We start from the raw sequence: 24,367 nt of genomic DNA, 5'->3' as shown, positions 1-24,367 counted from the left end.
CATACACACACGTGCGTATATATGTTTGTGTTTAAATACATAATAGTACGCAATTTGCTTGCAATTTTTAGCTGAATAACCGTTCGCCCTTGGCATGAACTAAGAAAACACTATAAATATATTACATACCTACATACATCAGTGGACATATGTACGTATATAATATACGCAGCGTGACCTACAAATGCGAATTATTGGTCGTTAAACAAATTATTTTTAATGCAGTTTTAAATGTAGATCATGTAAGATAATAGATTTTATTATCATTTAATAGAATAAAATTACGTTATATTTATGGCACATTAAATTTTCACAGTGTAATTCACCACCGTATAATGTGATTTAAGCAGGTACATATATCTATCTAAATTACATCGTATGAATTACCAACCAACCGAAATTTTAGAACCAAAACACATTATATATACCTATTTTTCTTATCGCGAATCTAATAATGTATAATATTAATTGAACGCATGCGCACGATATATCACGTTAGGAAACATTTAATGTACTAGAAAATGGGGTACGCATAATGTATCACAATAACATCATAGGTGTATCGATAAGTCTCGACAAAATGTGGGAACGAACGTCGTGCGGAGAGAAACTAGTCAATAATATTATAATTTATAACACAATATTTTCGAAGATCACTGCAGTGGTTACATTCCTTCGACGTAAACGTTATCACGGTGAAAAAAATAACAACTACAGCAACTATGACGATGAAACGGAACGCTTAGCTTCTATAGTTGATGTGTTATCGAATCACCAAAAAGAAGAACACACTACAAAGCATCGCACCTATCATATCCACGAAACACATATATGATGTATGTATACAATATACGACTATAAGTGGTCGATAATATTATTATCGAAGTCGATCGTGCCAGTGCGCGTTACCTGCTTTTTTCGTTAAATAGGTGTGTGTGTGAGGTGCGATAACAAGAGGGCGGCGTTAAGCCCCTCGGAAATGTTCGGATGGATTAATAACGATAAAATAAAAAATACGCCGTTGTAGTTGTATCTCGTACATTATATAGGTATTGTGTCTGCTATTAAAACATGATATTTCTCTAGATTCGATTTTGTGTATTATAATATATCGTATATTGCACGTGCTCACACATTTTTTCACATAATTTATAATATAGGTACACACTGACAATCGTACTTGTATAAAACGCACGCGTATGATCGAATTATTTTACGCTTTTATACTATAATACTTGAACGTATTTTATATTCGAATATCCACTTTTCCATGCGATTACACATAGGTACACACACATTCACCCTACTGCTTTCCATAAAATAGTGTAATTATACATAATTCGTACTTTTGCTCCCTTTATCCCACACATTGAGTATCATTGTTTGGGATTTGAAACGGATTTCACGGTGGACTTAATGATAATTTACTTGCACAAGTGCACTATAAGATAGACACTGGTCAAGGGCCATGCTGACTTTATCTTGTTCAAAGGATTTTTATGACAAATTTATATATACCTATATAAAATACGCACGTGCGCATTTATGCTATCATATTATATTATTATTATATCTGTAGGCGATTTGGTCAGTCGGCGCGTGCGGTTTACGGTAGGATCGACGAGTAGGCCGGATTCACGTGTAGGAGTGAACGAAAAACACACTGCATGTTTTTCGGTTGCCTTCGGATTAATATTCTCTAAGTAGTGCTCAATCAATGTTTAGTGGTTTTTCATATAGGTAAAAAACAAAAACAAAAACGAATTAACTTTCACCAACCTAATAAGATTTTGACGTTCGATATTATTATGCTAATTGAAAATTTTAACAATATCTCACTGTATGTTGTACCTATATACGGTATATTATCATTTATCGTGTAGGTATCGATGCTCTCCCAGCGAAACATCAAAATCGCTATAAATTGTATGTGTTTTAATGACGTAACATTGCTGTACTTCCGTGGTAAGCCACATATTTTTTTTTATTATTGATATTCAATTTCAGATAGAGCTCGGGCCCGTTATTATATTATGACTATTCGAAACCCGATGGCAGTTTATTATTTTCGCGTAGGTGGTCATTTAAAACCAATCCTTCGAGTTACATGGTTTACCGGGTCTTTAAAGTGTTTGTAGGTAACAGTAAAACCAAATTAAACTTCTACTAGAATCTGTCCTAAGGACTTGCAATGTTGCAAATTTATAAAACGACATTATTAAAGATCGAACGATTTGAACTTGTAACACAGCCCGTAAAGAAATCATGTAGATATTAATATAATATTATTTTTTACATACTCTAAATGGTTTACACCACGATTTTTTGGTCAACAATTATAATTATACACATACTACAAGTTATTAATAAAATTTCCATTTCGTTATCTTTGTATTATAATATACAGTAACTACCAGAATCAAAACATATACACTTAGAGATTATACTCAGGTAGTCGGGTATGTGTTTGTCTCGTTGGTCAAAATAAATTACAAATATTACTTCGTCATCGTTCGCACTTTGTGCGTGAACGCGTTGCTATTGCGAACAAGATAACTTCCAGTGTGAAAACAAAAAGATAAAATATAATATACATAAAAAAAAAATACCGTTGGTAAATTACCAGTAATAAATTATCGATACCCGTTTTTCCATTAACAGTCGTAATAGAAGCGAGCGAGCGAGAAGCACAGAGAACGGAATCAACGGAGACAGAGACAGACAGAAAAAAAGCACATTAATATATATTATTATTACTCCGGAAAGTTGCTGCAGTTTTGGTATCTCGAAACCAGCGACACATGTACGTATAATACGCGTACGTATGCCCGGGTGAAAGGCGTGGGCGTCCGGGCAGAGCCTACGGGCTCGCAGTGACCACAAAACCCGTTTTCCAATATTTTTTTCTTTTTCAAATCATAATTATTGTATAGTTCTCGTTCTTAATATTTTTTTAAATGCGTACGGACGTGGAAATCGGACCGGTCTAGAAATTAGGTAATTGATTTTTTTTCTTTTTCGTTTATACTGTATGCGTATAGGTAGGTATATTATAATATTGGTTTGAACCCAAAAGGTCAATAGTTGTGAAAGACACACATATTATAATATGCATATATAACAGATATAGATATGATTGGTACCCATTTGCAAAATCTAGAGTTTCTAGTTTGGTTGACCGAGGGAGAAAGTCATAAAGTATTAAATATATAGAGCTTGCGCACGTAATAATAATATAATAATGAAGTGTGAACCTATATACACCACAGCAATGTGACTTATATGTAGATAATATTGTAATACGCGTAACTTAGGCATATACGGGTTAGATATGGTAGGTACTTACCATCGAGTGTCCCAAATATTCTGCAGCATTATCCGATATGTATAGGAGTTTGCCGTTTTGGGTCATCATCATCAAAAATCCGCTGAGTGACTGAAAAAAAATAAATTTCTACGTTAAATACAAAACAATAATAAAAAAAGTATCAAAAGTATAAATTCTTCATGTAAATTACTACCTAAATAGATAGCATACACATTACACGTGTACGTAAGTACACTATAATTGTCTGCGGGTCATGTGATGTATATAATAATATTGTATATGTATATTTTCACGTTATTTTTTTTTATTTATTATTATTCACAATCCTACCATATACGGTAGGTGTATGAGCAGTAATTACAATAAGGGGTCATATAGACATTTGCGCCTATCCACGGTCATCGAATGTCCCGGTCAAGGACAACATTTTTGTCTTCGGAATCAAAAATGCTTATTATATTATACTAGGTATTTTAATATATGATAGCGTTATTGTAATATTCGGGATTAAAAATTAAAAATTAAAAATTTGAATGTAAAAAATATGGTTGAAATGTAGTTCTAGATTTTTATAATAACGTAAAATAACGTAAAATATGAAATAAAAATGTTTATTTAGCTTGATATCTCTTTTTTTTCTGTCAGGTATATACTTTGTAGTCTATGCCAAAAATGTCCATTGTTTTTAACATTATTTACATAAAAATTCACCATAACTTTATATAGATCGGTCTTAAATTCTTAAATTTTTAGTTATAACGCTTCCTCAGATAAAATATTATTATTATTGTTATTATTACTAAGTTATGACGTATGAGTTAAAATACATGTTAGGTACTCGTATATTATTTATACAAACGTTATTATTCTAATATTTTTACTTAGTTCCTATACTATGACCACATAATAATATTGTTATTATTTGTTATTAATTAACAATAATCAATCTTATAAATACTATTATTTTATCGTCGTCATATACTATTAATTAGTTTATTGTTAAAATACGTGTAGTTAAAATTTTAAAATCTATAGAATATTAATATTTATCCGTAGACGAATATAGCCTAGGCCATGAGTATCTTATTGTAATTAATAAAAAAAATGAGTACAGATATTCATTATTATTTAAAGCATTGTGTGTTGATAATCGTTGTTATTATAACAAAATATAAAACATAAAAAATGAGATAATCGATCCTGGTAGGTACCTATTTATCTGCTTACATAATTAAATACAGCATTCATAATTAATAATACGTATACCTATCTGTAGGTACATTTCTTAAATCATTTATGTTAATTTGGCCATCAATTTTTAAGGATTTAAAATACTAAAAATCAAAACGTACGTCGTATATATGGCAAAAACGTTTTTATAATTTCTTTAATGTAATACACATCGAACAAAACTGCAGCAAACGAGCTCCAACTAACAGTGCGTGGGATGTATCTATTAATATAGTTTGACTGCTCTTTCATAATGACGGAAACGTCCGAGAGTCATTTAATTATAAAATAGTATATCCACTCACGTACGGTACATTTATGTAAAAAAGTGTTACCCGTTTTACGCAAATCCGCTTTTAAAACTTGAAGATCATACGTAAGATTACGAAAAAAAATAAGAAAAAAACCCGTTAATTTTTTTATAGCATATATATAGTATTATACCAAAAGGACTTCAGAATTGTATATTTAAATATATATATATATATATGCGTGAGTAGAGTACGTATGTGTGTACACTGAAATAATTCGAAGACTGACGCCCGTATAGTGTATACCTATATGTATATTAATATTATGTATAATATATATATTTTATATAATAGCGTCAAACGGTTTACATGGTCCTTAAGAAGAAGCGGAGTCTCGTTGCGGAGACGTCTCATTTTCGGATCATCTTCGTACATAATAAATATCTATATACAATAACGATAATACGTTATAATATAAAGTATACTTATATATATATATATATATAGATACGGTTAGGATATAGACTTGACAGGTCCGACGGCGGAGGTGAATCGAAGCGGTCAGACCACTTTCGTCGTATACTTGGTGCATGTATATGTATATAATATAGTACACTACTCGTATACAATATAGTTGGTAGGTAAAGTTAATAATATTATGATATATATATGTGTGTGTGTGTGTGTGTGTGTGTGTGTGTGTGTGTGTGTGTACGATGCGCGCGCTGCCAGGACCATTTCCTCTCGGGGGATTTTCTGCATGTCGCCGAGGAAATAATTACAATAAAATCTTGTCTATATAATAATAATTTGTACCGTATTAATATTATTATTATGATGATATTAGAAAATATTTTAAATCATATAATAACATGCTAACGGCGCGACGGTAAAATAAACTCGCGTCCCCCTAACCCATGACGTGGGAGGGGGGGGGGTTGTATACTTACTCAAAGCGAGAAAATATATGATGAGAAAGAATATTATAACGACCGACAGAAACGGTATCGCGCACACGGATCTATCGCATTTTAATCGTCGACCCCCGCGCGATGAGTCCCGCGCCTACGTAGGTAATGAGATTATATTACGTTTACATTGCTTTCCGACATTGGTCAGCGCGTGATAAATCAACGAAACAGATCCGATATTTCGATTAAAGAGTTAAGTAGGTATGTATTATTATCGTAAATTCGCGCCGTAAACGATTTTCGGACGATAGTTTCGTTTCCTCTTTATTCGGTGACTGTTTTATGTTCTTGTATTTTAATAAGTACCTATTACAGTATTACACTGAACTATACATAATATAATACATTGCATTATGCAGTTTGAATTTTTATGACGACGACGGAAAATGAAAAAAAAAAATTCAAACCGGATCGAAAATAATATTATGTACATTACCAACTATTTTATACAGACTTGCGGCGGCGGACACCTTATTGACGAGCGCGCGCGCGCAATATTCCTACAATATATATCGTATCGTTGGAATCGCGCCAGCCGGACCCGTGTTTTCGTATTTTTATAATAGTGTATATTCGCCGTTTTTTATTCTACTTCTCCATTTCTTTGAGTTACCGTATCTGTACGATTTATACTTATAAATATATGCCTACGCAACGAATGCCGGCATGACACAAGCGGCGGTGTACGTGAAGAAAAACGCTATATCACACGCTCGTACAAATTTCGTATTAAATGCACCTACTCTGCTCTTCGCGGCAAACTTGTCCCCGCCGTTTGTAAATCGTGTGATGGTAACAGTATTATAGGCGACACAACCAATGCAAACCGATTCGACGATCGTTGTCGCTCGCAGCCGCAGCGTTTTTAGAAATTGTCATATTACTATATTGACATATTGACGTGTTTCGCGGGGCCCGATTTTTCAAACCATCAAAACGGTATTGTTTTGATGACCCACAGACGACACCTTAATTATTTTAAATTTTCAAGTCACATGATTACCAGAAAAATTTGTTTTGTTTCTACGGATACCCCACCAACTATAAAGTCTACTCATGTTTTAAAAAATTCAAATTAATCTGTGACAAGAAACATTCGTTTTCTTACAGTTCAAATCTAAATATAAACATTTCCTATGGTCTCATCAACTAAGATTCCAGATGATCTCATACCCGGCCAAGAATTAAACATAATATGCAAAAGCATGTGTCACACGCGAATCTTCGCCTTCAAAATCGTCTCTACTATATTAATTGCAATTATACGTTCACTAATTTTCCTTCTTTTATCAGTTCTAATTGGCGCTTATAATTTTTCCATTAGTTTAATATAAAATAAAAAATTGTAAAAATACTATAGGTACATGCAATATTGTAGATAATCGTCGTCGATATTAGTGTATGATCGAGATATAATAGGAATAAATGGCAATAAAAAATAAATAAATAAAGAAAGAAAGAAAGAAAATTATTATTAATTCGATGTTGGTGTGTTCGACATCGGCGATCGGTCGCAGTATCGAATACAGATATATGTTACACACCGCGGACCGAATGTCAAATTCGACGTGGGGCCGGATTGTTTTCTCTTATACCTACGACCGGACGGATAATAATCTTTTCCAAATTAACCGGCTAAAAGTATTATTATCTATATATAATATTATTACTATTATATTATACGGTGTATTATAGCGAGCACGCGCTCCACGGTCTCGGCGGTGACGACGACGACGTTTTGACATCGCGGCAGCGCACATATATGATTGATGGTCGCCTGCGCGTCACTCGGGGCGGCCGCGTGTCTTGTAACAACGACCGACGATGATAATAATAATAAACAGAGCGCCTCTCATACACATTATCATTATTATTATTATTATTATAATATACTCGTACACGTAATTTATATCTATAATAATATGCATATAGATATTATAGATATACATACGTATAGAGGTAAAAAATGTATATATACACACATATTAATATAATATATATAAACATATAATGTGTGCCGTCGCGACTGACAATATGTATGTAATAGTCGCGTGCCTGCGAACTTTGAACTACTATAATATATACGTATATATTATATGTTATTATTGTTATTATTATATTGCAGTGCTGAGCTAACATATAAATCGGCCAATAATAGTTAGTTTGCGCCCCGCAGCGGGACTCGGCCCCGGACAATACCCGTAAATCACACCAAGCGCGCGCGTGTTGCGGAGGAAAACACCTCCGGGGTCGTATCACAGGTGACCCCTTTTAGAAAAAGGTCCGTTTAATTGCCAACCCATTAACGTGTAGTTTATTGCAAACAGATTTTACTCTTTCAGTTTCTCTCTCTCTCTCTATGTGTGTGTGTCTCTTGGTATAGATATTACATCCGATATGACCGTCTCTCTGTTTGTTTTATCTTATTCACTGCTCGTTATTCGTCTTTGTTTTTTGTTTTATTTATTTATTTTTTTTTTTTAATGAGCGCGCGGCGATGATGAGTTTAGCTCGTGGTCGAACGATTTATGACCCGAGTGAAGGATCGGTGGAAAACATTTTAACAACCACCGCCACCGCCTATATAGACTATTTTGATATACATAAACATAACAAAAACAAATGACCACGAGGCTTCTTTAAGACGATATATATACTTATATATAGGTATTATATAATATGCACATTACAGCCCAAGCGCCCCTGCAGCTTCACTATAATCGCGGACGACAAACCACAATAATATGATAATATTATAACAAGGATAATTGGGTATTTAGTTTCAACCGATATCGGTTAAATAATTATTGATTCCCATGAACCGATCAGAGACGTTACATATCATATATAAGAGCATTTTATCACGCACACACAACTGGTATATTAAATTAATATTTAGTAAAAAAACGTATTAAATTATTATTATATTATTACATCATTGACTACAATTAATATTTATATTTGATTAACAGAATAATACATGTATCTCTTTTAACATCCCTGCTTAAAATAACCACTCTATACTTCTAAATTTTAAATAAAAATAAGCAGAACAAATTATTTCCAAGAGATCTCTAATTCCAAAGATATTTATTATTTAATAAACTTTTGGCAAATGTCGATGTTTTCTTTTTACCTTAAGGTGTGATTTTTAATTCATACCTAAATGATGTTATGTAATATTGAGAATACAAAAAAAATTTACGTTAAAAATATTTTAATATTTTAATATTTTTACCCATTTATTTGTAATTTTATGTTAAATCCGAATATTTTTCTGATATCTAAACTTCTTATATCTATATTTTTGCACTTCTACTCATTTTATTAACTTTAAATAAATAATTATTTTTATAAATACATCGAATATTATCAATATATTTTCCTAACAGACATATAACTATTCATATGTTACACTCGAGTAACATACAACATTCCTAACACTCATACAGACCACGGGGCGTTAAACTGTTGATACATATAATAATATTGACTGTGCACTATACCTAAACAATACACGTTTACGGTAGCGTATAACGGTGTAATGACAATATTGTCGTAGGTAGGTATATAATAATATTTTTAAAGATGAAAGAAAACATCCGGTGTGGATCACGGGCTAAGTAATAACCTATGTAGGAGGTTTGTTAGATATAAACCAGTAAAAGTAATAAAATTGAAATTAAAATAAAAACTATTAGCGAGAAAAAAAGAATTTTCTCTACGAACCGGTTAGCGGTGCCAGTGTCAAAGAGTTATACATATAATTAGCGTAATAATCATAATAATAATGAACGTATGAAGGTACCTGCGCGATAAATGTATATATGTTATAAGTACATCACGCTGCGCGCGCGAACATACCTACCTACTTGTATAAAAATATTATCTATAATGTATATTATGTGTATATTGTATAGCGGTAAACACAATAATATTATACCATATAGTAAGTATATTATATATTATATCAGCACTACGCGATGACCGGTCGATGGTGTTATAATATCCTATTGAGATTATTGTTATTATTATTATTTTTTGTATTCAATTTTTTTCTTGAGACGTGTCGTACCTACCTAAATATATATTATAGGTACTTGCGCATGCACACATTATATTATAAGCGGTTTTTTAAACGAATAATTATCATGACTAGCGCATGTGGAGATACCTCGGTGGTAATTGCAGTGATGTTCTCGGGGGGGAGGAGGAGAGAGATAAATTAAATTGTTTCAGTTTTATTAAATTTAAAATCTATTTTATTGCTTTTATTGCTTTAATACTATATTATTATATTATAATCATAAGATAATAGAACTTGAGTTCATTATTCAAAAAAATATCCTTCAACTACGGTTTATTAGACGGGAAACGTCATTTTAAAATCAAATACTTATGAACACAGTATTACGATGGTTACTTAGACTTGTAATCATAGTTGGCTTTCTTGACTCTGGACATATTTTTATGTAAACACACAAACACGAATATAATTTTTAACAATATTTGTTGAATCTGCAGTCTCTAGTTGTTTGTGTTTAAATACAAAAATATGCCCAGTTAATTAAGAATTAACAAATGGGAAATAAAATTAATCATTGTAGTTGTGCTTGTATTACAGTCCTATATTTTAACTGAAGCGATATAACGATAAATGAATTTTAACTCGAGTTAAGTCGGATAATATAGCAGAATTATAGCAACGTAGCACAGAATATAAGGAGTGAAACGCGAGTTATAACGAGTTTCAACGTAAACATGTGAAACTCAATGCCTGCAATTTGCCATGTACCTGGGTCTCGTGGACTAGTGTTTAGTTGCCTCGGGAAATATTCGTTAAGGTTCGCGACACAGAAATGTTTATTGCGTGCGATGGATGGTTCTTATAATAATAATAATAATAATTGTTTGTGAAGATCGTTACCGCTTTGCATATACACCAACGTTGCACCGGTGCAGGCGGTATAGTGTGTCCTCTTCGCTCATTCTGTCGTGGCAGCGATAACGAATCTCGGTACGCGGTTTATCATCGGCGGCTACTCGGTTTCGGTTTACGCGCCGTACAAGGTGTCGCGAGGCGTGCGCCAACTCAATACAAGGTTTTCCAATAAACACGAGCGTATGAGTCGTCCCCGTTAGTAGTTTTTTTTTTAAAAAAAAAAAAGTTAGCCGTCTATATTATTATTGTAGAGACGACAAGTCCGTACACATTATTTTATAGAATGCCGTCATGCTGCATATATGCTTATAATATTATATTGCCCGGTGGCGTAATTTGTTTTACATTACTAGTGTTGCAAACTGTTTTTTATGTTATATAATTCATTTGTTTTGTCATTCAATTTCCTCAATCGCCTCCGATATAAAAAATGCGAGTAAGATTTTCATTACTTTATGAAAAAAAATTTCAATAAAATATTATACCTAGAAGCTGATCCTGAGCTTAATATTAAGTAGGCGCGTAACTATACCATAGAACAAGTAATCTTTATTCTACTTAACGTTAAGTGCATGCAAATGTCTAATTTTTTTTTAGCTATCACGAAAGTGTTTACAAAACAATGAAACTGTCAATTACAAATTGATAGTAGTTATAACTTATAAGCAGTTTGGGTATCGACAGCGAATTTTTTCCAAAAATAATTTTTTATATCAAAAACAATACGATTTTTCAAAAAAACATAAAGCGGCAACGTTACAATTGTATTATTTAAAATTAAAAAATATATATACATTAAGATTGTCTGTGAATACGAGTGTCTCATTTAAAAAAAAAAAATCACCTCACATAATATTATAATAATATGTGTGTATACAAGACGTATACGCTGGTATATAATAATATTACGTGTATCTAACCTACGGCTGCAAGCCGGTCATTGGGGGCGGTGCGGGAAAAAAAATGAATAACGACCCGCAGCGTCGTCGTCGTCGTCGTCGTCGGCTGTGTGTCGTGTTCTTCTGCCCGGTACATAAATCCAGAACCGTGAGAACTGTATCCACCCACCGGTGGCGGCGGTGGCGCTGCTGCTGCAATTTCAATGCACTCTATATAATATGCACACATATATTGCACTGCACTGGCTGTGCATTGCAGACAGAAAGGTTCGCGCATACGGGTGTCCTTTTTCTATGTTCTGTACTCGCAAGTCGAACACGCGACAATGATATGAAATTTATTTTACACGTATGATTTCCATTTTCAAGATTTTTTCAACTGTTCAAATCAAAATTTCGCATTGGGGAATAATTTTTATTTATTATATAATATAATGTATTGCATTTGTATGCACCTACTCGTGAACTATTTCAGGCCAAGCAATTACCACGGAATAATTAATAATAATATTAATAAATACATATATGTATTCTAATATAAATTAAAACCCACTCATCATCTGATGTAGTCCACCACCGCATTTAATAAAGTAAAATAATGTGTATGGTCACGTTTGCCAGACGACTTCCGTAAACGTATACTGTCATTGATTTCAGTAGTACACGGAAACAACAATAATCGGGTTGCGTAATCGCGATATTTATATTATATTTTACGAACATCGTCCGTTCGCGTTTATATTGCATTATATGAAACGACGCTATCTCTTCTCTTTATTCCATAACATAACAAGAATAAAGTATTTATTTTCGCCATTTCTCTTAGCAAATACTTACGCGCGTATACGAGAACCTTGTGTTTTATCCGTGTGCACATCGTAAATTGTATTTTTTAACGACTGCGACATGGTTAACGGTCGACCGTTATTGACGTGTATACCTAATCGTCTGCGCTTGAAATCGTGTTTGCCAAGTATAATATGTGTATATACCTAACTATAATATGTACGTACGTCGTATACATGTAATTCTCAAAGGGGCAAAAATATATAAACATGAATTAAAAAAAAACGAACCTTATTATAAGTATATGACTGTAGTTGTTAAAAAAAAAAACAAGTTACCTATGTCAACATACCTAACGGATTATATTAAACGGAATATTATTGCACTCTAATCATTACTGTTGTTTTATTCCGGAAAGGAATCGAACAAAAAAAATGTTTTATTTTGTTCTAGTGGTAAAATAATAATAATAATAAAAAGAAAATTGAAATTAAAATCTAATATGCGGTATTTAAACGTGTATTATTATAATAAAATGTATGGAATAATTGTAAAGCTCTGATTGGGAATAATAATACTATAATATAGGTACTACGCAAACTGTATTTTACGATACTTATATCTATAGAGTATAGACTATCTGGCTACGAATAACTACAATACAATATATAACTAACACGCACAAACAACAACAAGTATATTTTAAAAGGTACAATTTTTTCCTTTTTCAATAATGTTATTAAATTGTCATCAAAGATCAAACGACTTAATATGTTTTGTTTTCGTTCCAATTATTTTTCACGCCTATAGTAAAATAATCACCAACCAATTACCATATAATGTACTTAATACTCATACGCTATAGTTTTTACGGAAGTTATCTGCACTATAATTGTACCTACTGCTGCACACTTCTCCGGTATACGAACAACAACAAAAACAATAATAACATCTTACTGTACCCATGCATAATGTATATATATAGATATTGTGTATATCCACGTACACCTCGGGCTGAAGAAGAATTCGACGCGAGCCGCTATAAAGATATGCGGATCTGCTTTCACGTATATATGTATTTATGTATAATATACATATAACTCGGTGCATACCCAAACCCATATATACTTGTACGGACCGAGCCCGAGGCGCTCGTAAACCAGATCGATCCATAAATTGTTATTGTGGGTGAAACAATATAATATATACTATTTCCACGCGTACGTTTAAATATATATATATAATATAATATATGGAACGTCTATATATCGGTGGCGCGCGCGCCCGCTTGTTGAGGACCGCAAAAAACGCGACGAAGACGACGACGACGATACCTATCGATCCGGAAAAACATCTGCGACGTTGTATGTGTTACATACCTATAGAAGTGTATACCTCTCATACACACATACTATCCGATTTCGTTTAGATTTATCGGCAGCCGTTTATTATTTTGATTATAATATATACCTGTAGACGACGACAACAATACATACGCGTCGAGTACTTATATACTATAAAAATACTTCACGCGTTTATATCGAACGGTATTTCGATTTTTTTTTCACATATATGGCTATTGATACGTTCGTGTATTAACGATTTTAAGCACACTCATACAAATTATAATATGCTTATTCAATTACGCATATTAAGGCAAGGTATCAACATAAACAAGGTAAATCACCAAATATGCTCACTCCTTTTTCTTCTTTAATAAAGCAGTTAGTATTAAAAATCTTATTTTTAGAATTTTTTTTAAGCATTTTCTCAAATTCTTTAGTATATTTAAGTACTGCTTAAGGAGTTTCTCGTGGAGATAAAACCTTGTATTTTTCAAACAAAAATGAAGTTTTTCTTCTTAAAATTATTCGATAGATTATATATTTTTGGAAAATGTTAACGTTACAAAATCAAAAATTGAACGAGTAGTTTTTAAGTTACTGTATTTTGAATTAGGTACTTTAGTTTTAAAAATGATGATCTCTCGATAATCTACAATAATAAGGGTTTTCGTTTGAAATTCTAGTACCAAGTAGAAAAATTTCAAGAATCATGATTTGTATAATATGTCGCTTTTTAAATGAAAAAAATAACGGGGGTGAACACGCTTAGCAAACCACCGCCGCCCTGTAGATCGTATAATCCCTCGGGGTATATCTGCACGCGGAGATCTGACGATTTTACACAATATTAAATAGGAATTACAATACACGTCAGATGTTTGTGTAGATATTTTATACACACCCTATACGAGTACGTTTATAATAATATATACCTACGCTAATTTGCGCGCGAAAACTTCTATACGGTTTGCCGCGGGCCACACCACGTCGTCGACCGTTTGACGGACAACCCGACGACGACGACGACGACGAATGCGGCGGCGTGCGCGTTTTTTTTTCTATATATTTTATACTCTTCTCCTCTCGCCACCCGACGGACGTTGACGGACACGGCGGCCGATTGTAATTGTACTGTCCTCTTCGCGGCAGCGGCGGCGGCCCCGTTACTATTTACCACCACATTTTATTCGCCGCCGCCGCCGGACAATAACGCGCGCGAACCGATGAGCCCGGCAGATAAGACGCGGACGAGCGCGTTTAACGACCGGCCGCCGCTCCGATCGGCGAGTGGCCATCGATCGTGGACGAGAACGACCGCGCGCGCACATTCAATCACTATATTATAATATATGGCACAGCTACGGCGGCGGCGGGGCCGTCCCCGGGACCTGCCGGGGGGGCACGGGTATATAGGTACGCGGACGTGCAGGTTTTTTGTTTGTTTGACCGAGGTAAGCGGGCGATGAGTGGGCACCGGGCGAGTGTGTGTTTATAAGTCAAACAAACGGCCGGGCGTTTATGATTAAAACCAGCTATAGAACCCGCCGACTTCGCCGTGAAAAAAAAAATGATCAAACATTTACTACGGCTACGGTATACGGAAAAATCGGCATCTGCAGTATTCCTATCGCTCTGTGAACTCATTGGACTGAGATATAATCGGTATATTTTCGAACTCGGATCAAACTGCTCTCTAAAAATAATCTCTGAATGTGGTGGTACAACTAGAATTTTAACAGATTTATTTTTCAACATTTTAATATGGAGACGAGTAGGAGAAATGAACCTTTAAATAATATACTTATGTCGTTTGATCGGCCAATAATGTGCATGGCATAATAACTATCCATAATATTATAATGTGAAGTCGAAATGAATAAAAAAAAAACCGACTCGGAATACCCAATAATAATAATAATTATGTTATAAACAACAGCCGGACTTGATAGATTTCGCTAATAATGATTATATACACGTACCATCGTGAGTACATATATAATGTCTGTCCAGACGAAGAACAATATTAATTTTGAAAATAACCTTGAGACGTAGTAATGTATATATTATTATAGTTGCTGCTGCAGTGTGTATTATAATATTATATGCGATGATGATACCTCGTCTTCGTTGACGAGTGGTACGGTAGATATTAGATAATGCGTCACGGAATTATTTTCGATATTGAAAACAGACGAAATAAAAAAATAAACGAAAAAATTTCGATATCCTAATAGAATGTGTCAATTTTTCAGAAGTCGTACCTGTCGACTGGACTTCCGAAAGTCACGACTGCAGCATGCATGTTGTGTTAATAATTTATCATTGATTCAAAAAAACATTCGAGTTTAGTATTAAAAATAATATAAAACATTAGGTTTTAAACTTCTGTTAAATCCACTAAACAAATTTAAAATAGGTACCAAAACATATTTGATATAATGTATTTATTATTATCTAATATTATTAGCGTGAACATGACTTAAGCACCAAACCAATGACGAGGGAATGGATCCTCCGACCTATATTGACAAAATATAAACTTTGTTACAATGCAACGATCGGTCGAGTCCCACGTTTAATCCACGAGCCCAGAGGATATTGAACATGCGCCATAGTATTATATTGTAATGGAGAAGAAATACGACGCGCCTCTCCGATATCTTCAGAACCGACAATTATCGTTTCCAATAATATTATTCGTCTTACCTACGCGTCGAAACGTTTGTTAAAATATAATGACACGATACATTATAACGGACGGAAATCAGTTTCGAAAGACCACCACGCAAACTCGTGTCAATACATTATAATAATATATTACATTATGTTATTTCGTTAAATAGTTGTCCGACCTGTAATTACCCGGCGGTTCATTGTTGTGATGTCCCGTCACCACCGCGCTGCAGTTAAGTACTTCCATCGAGCAATCAGACGTGCGTATATATACTATAGGTATATACTATATAGGTACAACTAGGCTGTTAGTTGGTGACATTAGAAATTCAAACATAAATTTATAACTCTATAAAATCTCTAATCTGTATACGTTAAGAAAAATATTGTTAAATCGTATTATCAATAATAGTATTAGATTAATTAATAATTTGTGGTTATTATATTGTGTTCCTTCAAAAAATCATACCTACTCATTATACTATAGTATTTTATTGTATATTTTATAAAACGAGTTTAGAGAATGATTTTAATGTTCAAAGGGGCTTAATATTGTTCCCACTTTTTCTTTGGACAAAAAAAAGGTCAACCACAGAGTCTCTCTATAATTTTAAAAATAATAAGTTATTGTTAATAACTATTACAGGTACGTATAGCTAAAGTCACGTCCTAAGACGAACGCCATAGATTAGCGGTCGGCGACTACTCGGCAATTTAAGCGATGTATAAATGGATCGCACACATTACGTATACATTAAACGCGTCGCCTTGTCGTCGTTTTTGTTGCCGATTTATGGCGGCCGGTCGTCTCGCGTCGAGAGAATCCGTTACCCGCTACCTCCAATATACCTATATATATAATATAATATACCGCGTCGGACGAGAGAACTGATTGAATTTTACAATCGTAAAATGCGTACAAGTGCCAAACCGAGAGTTCCTGCATATACAATCCCGGGCTCACAGTATTATAATATACATGGTAGGTATATAGGTATTCCGCGGGCCGCCGCCGGACTACTCGTCGTCGTTGTCCATTCACCCGTCAACGCGCCGCCGTCGTCTGTAATCGATGCCGGGCGCGTCAAGAGAAGAAGCGCGCCGTCGTCGTCGTCGTCGTCGGTCGAACGCAGTAAAATAATGTTTATTATTGCACGTTAACGTATAGGTATAATAGTTAGGTGGTATATACGAGTGACGCTCTGCAGTGTAGACGCTTTGCGATCGCGATTTTTAATCCGTATTTTATTTTTAGCGCTAAGAATTCGCTCGGGCGAGAAATCAGATAATATAGGCCTTTCGTCGGCCGAGCAAACGCGCCTTAAATAATGGTCGAGGAAACTACAGCGGCGGTGGTAAAGAGGTCGTCGTCGTTGTCGTCGTCGCCAGTTTCCGAAACGACGTCCGCGAGAGCGCTCGGTGTTGTGATGCGCGAGAGCAGGGGTCAAAGTACCCGTGGTGCGTGTGTACCGCTGTATCTATATTATATTTTTACGTAAACAAACAGATTAATGCAGCGACGACTTGACGATGACCGTGATATATTTCGCGAGCGTATGAGACAAAACGATTTCCAGTTTTCACGTCAAGACTCGCTTAATATATTAAACGTTATTATTATAATGGCGACATCATAATAATGTATACGCCACAAATTTCGGAGATCACTATAGACCCGATTTATTATTATATTATGCCCGAGTTGCCTAATGGTTTCGTTTTAAATCGTGAAAAATTCGATAAAAACAAAAACATTGTAACACGACGAAAATCGTAATGCGCATCACGCCATTAGTAAGAAATATAATAGATAATAATAAGTATACATAGATTGCCAGTCATATACGTTTTCGGTACTCGCTGAGTGTTCGGACTTATTTTGGTGCACTCTTCGTTTATCGTGCCTTCTACTTAATATGTATATTTATATATATATATATACAAACATTGGTGAAACAATAATGTCGTATATGGTGAAAAAAAATCCATTAAACCATTCACTGAGTATACATTTAAATCATGGATGACAATTTAGTATAAAACTCGACCACAAGAATGTATTCAAATATTATTTGTTTTTTTCCAGGCCAACGAGAAGTTTTTTGTGTGGTATCTGGAAAGATATAACTGAAAGAATTGTTGGCGATATTGAATGATACTAGCTTACCCGGAAAAGGTATTGTATTGTCAGTAAGAATCTTTTTTTTTTTTGGCTGCATCCAATCAAATGAAAAATTAATGTAAATACCAACCGAATCTATGATTTATGTGAAAGATATAATTTATGAGAAAACCTAGCACAAAAAAATGTGCTATCATATTTTTAAAATTTTTATTTGCAACTTAATAGATGCGATAAAATACGATGATTTAATAATCGAGATAAACGAACGATTACCTAACCTAAGTGTATAAAATGAGAGAGGAATAATGGTTTAAAATCTAGCCGATTGATTTAAACAGAATGTTATAACGGCAAAAGTGCTGAGGGAGAATCGTTTGTTGCTATAAGAGGCCGGATGATGAATACATAATACAAACAATTTTGCGAATCATTAAGCGCATGAGCTAGAGATGAATACCATAAGAGATACACTCCTAAGAGTTAAATTAAAACTAAAGACAAAATAAATAAATAATGATTATAAAGGGTAACAGTGACGTAGCTACATAAGTGAGCATCCTCAATACTTTAGTTTAAGTATATCAAGTTCTTAGTCTTTATAATTTCAAATATTCTCTACTTAGTTTTAACGATTGTAAATTTATTTTTGAAGTTAACTATTGACTCACATTTTTTCCTTATCTTTCACTATTCCAATTGTATCATATCATTATTTTACTAAGTTGACGCATCGCCTATCCTGAGAATGTAGCACCTCCAAGATCTGAACTCTAGTCATGCCATTAAGTCGAGTAAAACTAAATAATGTTACCAAGTCTTGGTGATTTTTCACGTTAGCGATCTAATATATTACTATTATTATTATCATCATTACGATTATGAATACCACGCAATAGCCGCATGTTACGTAAGTACATCGGTAACAGCAGCGCACATTTCATTTATTGGACGTAGCCCAGTTCGAACGGCGGTGCAGACGATAAATCGCGCCGACACGTACCGTCCCAGTCATCCGCGGGAAACGCGAGACGGCGCTCTGCGGTGTGCCTCAGGTCGTTGGACATGCGCGGCAACGGTTTGTGTTATTATAATATAGTAATAATAATATTGCACCCATCTAATATTATATTATAATACAACTTGCGCGTCGTCTTCGTCACCCGCCGCGTGATATATCGGCATGTAAAAACGTCGGCGGCGGCGGTGGTGGCGCAAAGTGGTTCTACCCGTACGAATAATACGCAGTACACACTCATGTAAAATAAGAGGGTTAAAGAAAAAAATAAATTAATAAATAATATCATGCGTGTTTGTCTGGCAATAGTTAAATCTTAGGTTATACGTGCTATACTCGATATGAAGGGCGATTCCTTCGTCGAGAACTAATGTAGTAAGTACTTATATAAACTTCGAGAAATACGAAGATTTCAAAAAAATTGTCTGAAGTTTATTTAAGAACTGATGTTAATTTACAAGTACTGTAGTGAGAGTGAACTTTTGAAAAAATAAATATTATTATTATCAAATGATTAAAGAAAATACTGTTTTTTTTTTAACTAAATATACAACGAATGCAATTTTGAGATTTTTATTTTGCATTATTATTTTATTACCTAGGTATTTTTTATCTCTATATTCTTTAAATAATTATTTAATAAATATATTTACAATTTATTTTATACTGTATTTTTTTTTTTTTTTTTGAAATTCTAAAATCATATTTTAAAGTTTTTCAGTGTATTTAAATCGCAGCTATAATTACTACTGTTTTACGTATATTTTTTACGATAATTATATTCTATTAGTTTTATTTTTTAAATTAATGAGATCAAATTTTTCAATTTCTGAGGCAACATTTGGTCATGAATTCATAATGAACTATTACTCTACACCAATAATGTATCCATGTGTGCTTAATAAAATTTAATATGCACTTGTATTGTTTACAAAAACAAGTGTGGTGCAGTTCTGCAGTGTACAGTTACACAACACTAGTAAAAGATAATAATGATATTAATGTTATTACAATACGAAATGAATACTATACTTCAAACGTGTACATTATTACCAATTATTCACAAACAATTATGACAATCATAGTGTTTTTTATTTTTATTTTTCCTACAGTGGGGTTGCATCTATAACTTACGAATCAAGTCAGATATTTCGCGATTACTTTTTCGCCTTGACATTTAAAAATAAAAATGTACCTGTACATTTCAAGAAAGTCACATATAACAATGAGACGATTAGAAATATTTACGATTCGGTTAATTAATAATATTATAAGACATATATTACTATAATAGGTAACTATAAACTATAAAGGTATACAAAGGTCGAGTTAGCTTATACAGTGTTTACGAGCTATTTATAACTCATATAAGTTTTTTGCAGCGTAGAGTAAAAATTTGTAATCAATATGTATGAATAATGAAAAAAGAAATTCACCGTGAAACAAAAACGCAAACAGATTAAAGATTCTGGATAATAATATAGCTTCAAGTACCAAGGATAGGTCTACGTTTTAGTTGGTTAAAGACAAATGTCGTATTGTTTATGTTCATTTGGCCATGTACGTCAAGTCGTAATGACTTTAATTAGCTGCCCTTTTTGTTCGTGACCCCTGCGAACCGTATTTCACATATATTTTATAATACCCGACCCAATACTGCATTGTTTCAAAAATGCATACAATAATAATTGACGTTTAAAGAACCGCATGCATGCACCTAATATATAAATATCAAGAGTTAATTTTGTATAAGACAGTTTGTAATCGTACCTATCGCGTTTAAAACGTGTTCATTAGCATGATTGAAAAATAATGATATCTGTCGATGTGTATTTGTCTATTTAAACGACTATATTTAGGTCAGATTTGACATTAACACGTTGATCTATATCTACATTGAACTCGTACAAAATTAAAATAATAATATGAGTTTAAAAATTACTATTAGACAAGATATTCGTTTGAATTATTTAAAACTTTAAGTTTGAATAATCAATACCATTTAAATATACCTGACCACAATAATTAAAGGTTTCCTTGTTCATTTTTGTTTTTTTTTTATATAATATTTTTTTTTTTTTTGTAATCATATCGATTTCAGAACTCGTGGGAATAAAATTTTAATTGTAAGATGCCTGCTGTTCATAATAGTATATTTTGTATAAAATTAGCTACTTATTTTTAAAATCGATCATGCTATACATGTTTCACTTTGTGTACATTGCGGAATATGCCCATATATATTATTATAATAAGTGGCAGTTATAACTTATAAGTTATAGCCCACGAATATATTATATATAGCTGCAAGATTATAACTGTAAATTGTAAGTAAAATATCTATATTCATCACACGTATCTATTCAAAATCTCCAAACGACATATAATGTATAGGTATATTTTAATAATTAAATGTGTTTAATTAATTATCCAATTAAATTTCACACGTACAATTTAAGAAATGTGATATTATATACTACTATTGGCAATATTAGGATTTTAGGATGTGCCTTTCCTTAACCTACAAAATTGTAATAAATCAAATTTCTATAGATTAAAATTTATTTGGGAAGTTTATATTATGATTTTCTTCGGATAAACCTCAAAATTAAATATTAATGTATTGTAACAATATGATATGAAAATCGCAAAATTTATATTGTTTTTATCGGGACGCGTTTATAGCGATTTTCAAAATCTATACAACTCGGCTATGATTGTAAAAATCCTTTACGCTATCGAGGATTCTAAATCAAACTAAAATACTTACGTTGTAAAATAATCCATACGGACGATTAATGCACTCATATACGATAGAGGCGACAAGTCTCAAGGTGGTCTGTATATTTTTTGTATAGATACCACCACCAGTTGAACAAACAATTCATCGGCTTCCCAATAATTAATACAATCATGAATTTATAAGTATACATACAGGAGTTAAGAGTTAGCTAACACTAAATATTTTGGCTAAGTGACCTTCAATAGAAATATAATTTTTATGGTTGATCCATATTCATTTTTTTTTAGAATTACCTGTCTCATACACTTTATTTTACTATATACCATGTAATTAAATCATAAAATAAAAATCAATAGATAACATAATATATACATTATACATTATACAAAATGACTAACACAATAATTAAATTGTATCTATATACTTATGTATAATAATATATTTATTTTACTAATAATAATCTACGGACAAATATATAATTATAAGTTATTTCGATCGCTGTGAGTAATAAACTAATAAAAACTATAATTTATACTTTGAATAGTGGTGAATATCTAAAAGAATTTGGATAACTACGTGTTTAGTTTTATGTCTTAAATTGTTTTAAAATTAATGGACAATAGGAAAATATTGAAATTAGAATATATTCATGATATGTGATAATAAGTAGAATGAATAGAAACCTATAAAATGATCTTGGGTTAATGCTGAAATTACTGTAGTTATTTAAAAAAAAATGTAGAGTATAGTATTATAATTGATCAGTTACTTGTACAATTACTTTTAAAATTCTACTAGTTGTATTGTAATGTTACGCAAAAAAAAGTTCTTATATATGAAAAAAAAATAATTCATAGTACCTACCAACAAATTAAAAATTATTATTATTTTTTTTTTATTCCAATCATACCTAATTAATATAACGAGTATGTCATTCTTTAAAAAATTCCATTTCTATATAAATCTTAGTAAATCGGATGCAGTTAACTCGGAGCGTAAACACACTGCCGAACATATAGTACATAATATAGTTTAAATAAATTTAAATATTACAAGTTATTATCATAGTAGGTACGCCTTTTCACGCGGTGACGGTATTTAAATAAAGCTACTTATTGTATTCTTTTCCTATCTTTTTTTTTTTTTTTACACCAATTGGAATAAGAATAATATTATATTATAATGTTTACATGATTATCGTACATATTATAAACACACACTGTGGATATATTGTGCCTAAAATGCATCATCGTGGGAATGAACAAAAAATAAAACCACGAAGAAGACGACGACCACGTCCAAAAAACGACGGATAATAATAAGGTGTCGGACACGACTACGGTGTATCGCGCACAACGTGTAGGTATATATTATAATATCAGTTATAATTGTATTATTGTTTATTTATTTATGTTTTATTATTATAGTGTTATGCCTCCGCGATGACGAAGATGACGGCTGCGGCCGGTCCCGTTCACGACCGGAGCACGCGATCCTCCTCACGGTGGCTCCCGCGTTTTCGGACTCGATCACGACCGGGGCGCGTGTGGGCGCTCGCGCGCGCTAACACACACACACACTCGTTCACACTAACGCACATTTGTGTATTATAAACGTGCAAACGCGCGCGAGGTCATGAGAAAGTGTAACCACCGCCGCCGTATAGTGTGTTTGTGGGACACACACCCACTACAACTGAGAGATATGGACATTTAAAATGGGTATATTTATATATATATTATTCTATATGCTGGGTACGCAAACCGTATAACGATCCGATTTACCGATATGTCACCAGCACACTGAACTACCGGTATTTAAATACCGTGCAGTATAAAATATAATATAATGCTGATTTGAAAAGCCGCACGGCAAGTCTTTACGAATATAAAACGCCATGGCGGTTAGGTTTATATGTATATATTTCTGTGCGCACGAAATACGAATAATATTAATATAAAAAATAATCGTATATTATTGCACTGTGCAGCGTATCTGTGTATACATATCGTTTTGATATATTTAGATTATCGTCGTTGTATTCGTTCGGTTATTATT

At 33.0% G+C, this 24,367-nt stretch overlaps 1 protein-coding gene across 1 annotated transcript in view; it reads right to left on the bottom strand.

The window, feature by feature from the left end:
- The window catches only part of LOC114121459 (neuronal PAS domain-containing protein 4A), a 111,225-nt gene that overhangs the window by 35,246 nt on the left and 51,612 nt on the right, over window positions 1-24,367 (bottom strand). The window contains exon 4 of the mRNA XM_050201794.1: window positions 3,347-3,436. Within this exon, the coding sequence (XP_050057751.1) occupies window positions 3,347-3,436 (90 nt within the window). The remainder of the gene's footprint in view (window positions 1-3,346; window positions 3,437-24,367) is intronic.

The sequence above is a fragment of the Aphis gossypii genome, chromosome 2, assembly GCF_020184175.1.
Source record: "Aphis gossypii isolate Hap1 chromosome 2, ASM2018417v2, whole genome shotgun sequence".
Classification (NCBI taxonomy): Eukaryota; Metazoa; Arthropoda; class Insecta; order Hemiptera; family Aphididae; genus Aphis; species Aphis gossypii.
The sequence above is the reverse complement of the archived record's forward strand: the minus strand, read 5'-3'. Positions and strand labels throughout refer to the sequence as shown.